Here is a 7,205-nt window from a genome sequence, read left to right on the forward strand (position 1 = left end):
ACATGTATTAAAATGTAACTAGATGCCTACTCCCACTTCAGCAGGCTCCAGGCTGCACAGGATAAAAAAGCCTTCAAGTTTCCAGGTATTCAGGGAAAAAAACCCTTGAGTGGTACCAATCACTCCCAGTTAAAGCTTATATCTGCTGTTTCGGTGCAAGAAGCAAATTTCAGAGATTTCCCTGAAGAGGCTTGATCCGAGACTTGATGGCAAAGGAGTATTTCCAATATTGGCAAGACCCAACCTGTGGGTCTTAATAGAAGAGGTCAGACCAGGGCTAAAGCTGTTCCTGGAAAAAAAAACCAAAACAAACAACCCAAAAAACAAACAACACTGGGAGAACAGGCAAAAATATTCACTGTAGCTGTCACTGTGAACATAAACTGTCATTATGCAGTTTGTTCATCTGAAAGGACGTAACAGCTGATGACAGGTCTGTTGTTGCACTTGGTGTCACCTTGAAGCCAAAGGAGTGAGGTAATGGGGTTGTGGGGGTGACTTCATTACAAGCTGCTCCATAACCTCCTCCTGGAAGAAAGAGAGAGCAGTGGTAAATGAAAGCTTTGCTGAAAAGGCGTTTTCTCTAGAGCCTGGACCCAGAGCTCGTTCCTGCAGGTTTCTGACAGCTTTCCTCCTCCCACCCAGCAAAAGGACACAGTAATAAATCTTTGTCAGTAGAAATCCAGTACCCTCCTGAGATCAGACCAGCTGCGACTGGTATCGTGCACACTCCCAGGTCACACTGCCTTCCCGTGCCTGCAGCCACAGGTCATCTGAAACTCCAGCGGGGACTGTCATCCCTCTGCTGCACTAGCACCGCCAGCCCTGGCCAGGCGGTTTCACACGGGCCAGGACCTGCTCTGGCCAGGAGTGCCTTCACAGTGCAACACTGAGCGGAGACCCTCTGGAGGTGGCCCAGGGTCTATGGGAGGTCAGCCACCGGCATGGGTTTGAGGAACATTTCTGTAGAAGACTTTGCGGTTTGGAGTCTCTTCCAGTGTGAGCTTTCCTGTCTGCACCTCTCCGTAATTCATCCTTGATAGGTCTGATGTCCCTGAGCAAACCTGGGAGGATGGTGCAAAAGGAAGAAGGTTTTAAGTGTTTCTGTGCTGATCAGATGAGTCCTGTCTGTGTGTAGAAAGCCTTTGGTAGTGTGGGCTCTGGCTGAGCAGTATCCATGTTCAGAAACTCATTTGTCTGTTCACATCAGGCTCAAGATGGGAGCCCTGCAGGTATAAGCACGGGAAGGCCAACTCCTGCTTCCTCCAATTTAAGCTAGAGGAGCTGAAGTTTACCGTGCTGGATTTTTTGAAAAGATGCTACAGTCTTTGTACCAAGGTAAAATGACATTTTTTACAAGAGCAGAGGGCCTGCCTGGTGTTTTGGGCTACAGTTTTATATACTGTGGAAAATTCTGGTCTTACATGCTCCCTTGCACTGCTGAGCAGCCTGGACTAAGCCACCTTCCCTCCCCAGGTGGGGGTGAATGTAAGTGATGTTGTGTGATCCGTGGTTTACTTTGGGATCCTTCGGGAGGAAAGGAGCTGTGTCAATGCAGAAAAGTGCAAGAATATTAACTCCAGTTCACCCAGGTTTTTTTCTTGGAGAGCCAGAGATCTGAAAGTTGTATGTGCCATGAAATTGTGGCTTGGAAAATAGTTACTAGAGTCAAGGTGTATGTGTGACCTACAGAAATACCTCATCTCACCACTAATTTACTCACACATGTAAACTTCATTTTTCATTCAGCTGCCCCAATTTATTTCCTGTTTCTCCCTCTTTTTCCTCTTCTTGCTTGTTTTGAAAATGCTGGTCAACACATGTTAAGCCAGAGTCTCCAAAACCAACAAAAGAAAGTTCAGGAAAGGCAGTGAGAGAAACAGCTGAGTAACATTGCCAATTTTAAAATGAAGATAAGTTATACAGCACCTTTTATTGAACCAACAAATATTTTATAGTGTTCACCATTTGAGGCCAGCAGTTCTTTTTTCCCCTCTGCTTTAAGCTAGAGTAGAAGGTGTGTAAATTCGTCAGGAACAGTCATGCGGGACTGACCTACTGTGTCTTGACTTCCATGTCCATTTTTTCCCCACTACATAATGTTCCGTACCCTTTCCTCTCTGTCTCGTTCCCTCATTCACACGTTCTTTCCCCTGTTGGTTTCAAGCCATCTTTGCTTTGTCAGTGTTACCTGATAACACAAAGCAGGGGTTTAAGCCAGTTGTTGCAGTTCGGCTTGAGCCGTGTGTAACACCAAGCGGGGGAGCAGCACGGATGCTTCTCGGTCCTACGTAAGTGGTTGGTCTTTCCTTTGCTCTTCCCAGCAGGGCCTTTAGGTAAAGTCAGTTCACCACCACACATGTGTGATATTCTTAGGTCAGAATTCTTAGATCCAAAGAATAAAATGTAGCTGTAATTAACACTACTTAGCACGCCCCTGAAGTCATCCAAGTATATAAATGTTATTAGCCTGGACTCGGCCAACGGTAAGGGTCTGAACTGAATGTGCCACAGGCACCACATAGCCAGAGAGCCTTTGCATGGTGTATACTGGTGTAGGCCTATGCGCTATGGCATTTATGTACTGGCTTTCTTCTCTGATAGCAGCTGCGGTGTGTAAAAGAGCACTGTGTATGTACTTAGATGTGTATCTTCCTGTGAATTATTTCTGTCCTGTTTTGACAGCAGCCAGATGTAATGACAATGTACTGGAGGTAAGTGATGCTGTTGTCCAGTTTAAGGATGGTTGCCTGCAAGAACCCTGGTGTTTTGTTTTTTTCTTTGGGTGGGCCTTTCTGATAGTAGAAGAACAAAAGAAAACATTTTAAATATAGGCGAAATCCTGGAAAATTCTGCTCTTAAATGCTTTTGAAATGGTCAGAGTATTGCCTAGGCATGTTGTCTTTGGACTTCTGAGACTCATTTCCATCTCTGCTAAAATGGGACTGCAGGCTACCTTGTAAGAGAGCTGTCAGGATCAGCCAGTGAATATTTATGAAGAATTTTCGTGGTGAAAAAAAATATATATGCCACATATATTATTAATAATTATGTGAGTCCTGAAAAATACCATACTGTATCACAAAGCTGGTATTGTCTGATGACTACACTCTTGGCACTGCATGCTACGGTAAACTGTATACTGAAAACTCATACTAATGGAAAGGTATACAGGATTCCATTGGTAAGTGATTTATAGTGACTTCCTATTATAAACAAGAGGGAACAAATATCCCGTCTTGCTGGTTTCTTTGGGCGGATGGTGAGAGCAGAAGGAGACATTCCTGGCCAGGCAAAAGCTGATTCTCTGGATGCTTACAACTGGAAGCAGAATGAAGCACCAGAAAGTGAGGTATAAATGACAATCCCTAATTATAAATGATTGAGTTTCCACTTTCATAGTGCTTAGAACTTTCCAGTTGTAGAGCAAATGACCACTATTTTAAATGATTTCCAAACTTGCACCAGGAAGATATTTAATATTTAATATTAAGTAGACTAACTACAGGATCTCAATATCTGCTTACCTTCAGCAGGTAAAAAAAACTTTTTTGGGGGTTTCAGTTAATAAATATGCTTTTGAGCACAACTGTAATTTGTTTAGGAAAGTTATTTGTGCTGGCCAGTGGTTGCTGTTGATACAGCTACATTCAGCGTACACCCTATCAAATAAGTCTTTGGAACAGCGGGGAGTATAATAACGCGTGAGCATTGGCTTTCTCTGGAGACACTTGACACATTGATCTGAGCTTGACTAGTCTGTAGGGGTTTAAGTTTGTGTGACAGCCTGCCTTGATCCAACTTGTGAGAGGACCACACTTTTTCAGGAGAGACAGGTGGCTGCCACCTAAAGCACGTTAAATTGAAGTTAACCACAGTGCTTTTTTCCATTCCTTCCATCACCATTTGCAGAGATGTTACCCAGTCCCAGTGCCATTTCCTCATTGCCTCAGAGAAGAAATCTAGGAACGTGTTGTCTGATGATCAAGAAACTAAACATGTGCCATATGGAGACTGCAGTTTTTTGATTATGTTCATGAAATTGTCTCATTCAATGTCATCAAGTCTCATTGAAATATAGTTTGCAATTGCTGTGCAGATAGGTCAAATATAAAAAGTATTAATTATCAAAAGCTTTAATTAGTAATCCCGAGTTGAGCAGGTAGATTGTAAAAGATGAAGAAAAAGCAAAATTTGGGCAAGATTCACCTTTTTTTATCATTATTATTTGATAAAATTTTGTCATCTGTGTTCCCTCTCTGGTTAGTGAAGAGCCGGACATGGCCAGACTGCTTTTCTTCCAAGCTGAGCTAAGCAGTTAAGGCTGTAGTTACGCCACCAGTTCAGTTTCCAAAGGGGAGATATGGTCCTCCCTTCATCCAGCTCTCAGCATATCCACATGGATGGTAATGCTGCCCAAAGGGGAACAGTGGGAGGAGATGGCCGTAGAAGAGGGCTTTGCAAACTGGTTTTGCAACAGCGCTCGGACATTGAATTGCCATGTTAGGTGGGCTGAAACCATTTCTTAGAAGACATCTCTTGTTTGTGAATGGAGTCTGGATGGCTAGCCTGGATAAAGATACATGACTTAGATGGCAGGTTCATGGCAAGTGAGGTGAACCCTACTCTTCCTATTCAGTTGGATCAAGTTGATTTGACCGGCAAGACATCAAGGAGACCAGGAGAATGGTTTTTGTCTCTCTCAATGTGGTTATCCCCATTCAAAAAAATGATGGTAATACTTACCTCCTTCACTAAGGGCTGTTCAGACAGATGTAAACTGCTTGGATGCTATGGTAGTGCGAACTGGGATATGCTGTCAGAGGTTTGGTGTAGCAGAAAAGGATTTTTGGCAAGAAAAAGGGGGCCTATGCTTTGAAATGATGGATTTTCAGGCTTCATTGTATTAACATGCTTTTGCAGCAGTTGTTAGCAAGAGCTTTGCAAATTATCAGTGATGGTTTTCTTGTAACCCAGTTTCGAGTTTCTTTGACATAAATTATTTGTTTGAAAAACCATAAAATCTGAATGGTATAAAAAAAAGACTTGTAATTCAGGAAAAATCTTCAGCAAAGTTGAAGAATGAGTAGCTCTTTGCTCCTGGGTTTTATTTTTTTGCTTTGCTACTGCTTTTATGTACTATGGGCAAGCCTTTTTCTTTTAGAGCTGGCTAAACACCAGTAAAAAATATTTGCAAATACTCCTTCAAATAAACGCTGGAATTGGAATGTGTGTCACCATTCACACCTACTTCCCTCAGAAGTTTGTACAAGCAATTTTTTTGTTCATAGGAAATATTTTCCAACAGCAAAAGAAACTGACAGATGCTTGAGAAAGGTGTATTTATATCCAGGTTTGCTCTGGCAACGACGTTCTCTATTACTTGCCGTTTCCATTTCTATACCTACTGACCTATTCAGTCTTAACCCTCTTCCTTAAAATTGTCTCTATTAAAAAAAAAAAAAAAAAAAAAAAAAAAAAAAAGAAGCAGGGCTGAAAAATTATTTGTAGCCAAGTACAGCATGAAGAAGGAGACTTTTGGTGTCATTCAGTACCTCTCTCTGGATCACATGTTTCTTTTTCCCCTGGTTTCCTCTCCTTTGCATAGGTTGAACTTTCCTCTCTTGAATCCCATTCAAGCACTGATGTAGGAGAGCTTAAGAGATACTGATTTAAGATGTGCTCTTTTGGAACCAAATTTAAACCTCGGTCACTTGTGGAAATTTATTTATAAAGCTGTTTTGCGAAAGGATGGAGGCCTGCTAAATCAAACATCTTGGCAAACACCTGACCTCTGAAATTACAGCTGGTCTCCCTGCATTTCTTTGGTGAGACTGTGGTCTTCAGTGATTGCCTCCACGTGCTGGGGAGCGTGGCTGGGCTGAGTTGTTTGACATGGGTTGGCTGTATGAGAAGATGGGCTGCTGGTTGGTGGTGGGCAAAGTCACTCCTAAATGGTGACCTACCAAGGGCTGCAATGTGCTTTGAGACCTATTTTGCTGGAAGCTTAGTTTAAAGAAAAGATCAACTTTTAATTAATAATCTGATGGAAATCTAGCAATAAGGTTGATTTGTAGTTGGGAATCCAGCCTCATATAGACTTCATGAGATTCATGCTGCGTTTAGGGGCTTTGTGTAGCCTTTAATGCTTACGCAGTCGCTGTTTCTTTTATTTGACTTGTTCTCCATAGGTATTGCAGTTAGGCATCAGCTTCTTGCTCCTCTATAATGTGTTTCTGTGTCAGGATAGCAAGCCCACTGAATAAAGCTTATACATTTCTGCCTGGTAAATACTTCTGGCTTCTCTGCGATGTGAGGACTTAATGAATGAACAAATGTGACTCTTGATGGGGAAGTGTAGCTTACGCCTGTGATGCAATTTCACCTTTGAAGGCTGTTAACCAGGTGTGCTTGTTACTTGTATCCTTCTCAGCCTGCCTCTGTGACTGAGTCGCAGCCTGGCCAAGGGGCGCATTAAAAGCCACACACATCATACGTGCATGGGTGAAAGTCCTATTTTTAGTGCATACAAGAAGGCATTCACTGAAGGGCAATGAAGCTGATTTTTATTTTTAGGTTTTGCAATTCCTTATGTCCTTGGGACTGATGTTTTGAAAAACTAGCTCTGTCACCCTGCAAAATGTCGGTGAACCTCCAAGGCCAGCTTTGTTCTTACTGTTGCCAGGAGAACCTTTCCCCAGACAAAGGCTGGTGTGGGATGCGCTGAGCAGGGTTCGCACCAGTTCTGCCAGTGAGGTTCTGGTGAGGCTCAGTAAGGTTCTGCCTCACCAAAGCCTATTTCTGTAAGGTCATGTCTCAAGAGCCTCCCCACAGCATTTTATTTTTCTGTGCCCTGCTCCATGCTTAGGCTAGATTTCACCAGGCAAATGCTTGCATGAAGCCAGGCCTTTTTATGTGTTGAAACAAAGATTTTATTTGGAAATCTGGTATCAATTTTGGAATTAATTTTGGGTTATTTTTCCATATGCATTATTCCATAAACTTGCTTGTTTTAAAAACCATTACAAGAAAACAGACATCTTTCTCTTCTGTTTTCAGAAACTCTGGAGAATGGACCAAGTAAGTGTGAAAGGTGAGTAAGGGACTTAACCATTTTCCAAAATTACTGTTATTATTACAATTTCCCTGACATCGCGTAGCTATGTAAGCTGTACATGTAAATATTTGTTATTGCTTGAATCTAG

General features: G+C 42.3%; 1 protein-coding gene across 1 annotated transcript in view; it reads left to right on the forward strand.

Moving 5' to 3' along the window:
• MKX (mohawk homeobox) overlaps window positions 1–7,205 on the forward strand; it is a 113,317-nt gene that overhangs the window by 38,742 nt on the left and 67,370 nt on the right. Inside the window, exon 5 of the mRNA XM_080386033.1 lies at window positions 7,060–7,093. Within this exon, the coding sequence (XP_080242159.1) occupies window positions 7,060–7,093 (34 nt within the window). The remainder of the gene's footprint in view (window positions 1–7,059; window positions 7,094–7,205) is intronic.

Source organism: Falco punctatus (genome assembly GCF_963210335.1).
Source record: "Falco punctatus genome assembly, chromosome: 4".
NCBI classification, from domain to species: domain Eukaryota; kingdom Metazoa; phylum Chordata; class Aves; order Falconiformes; family Falconidae; genus Falco; species Falco punctatus.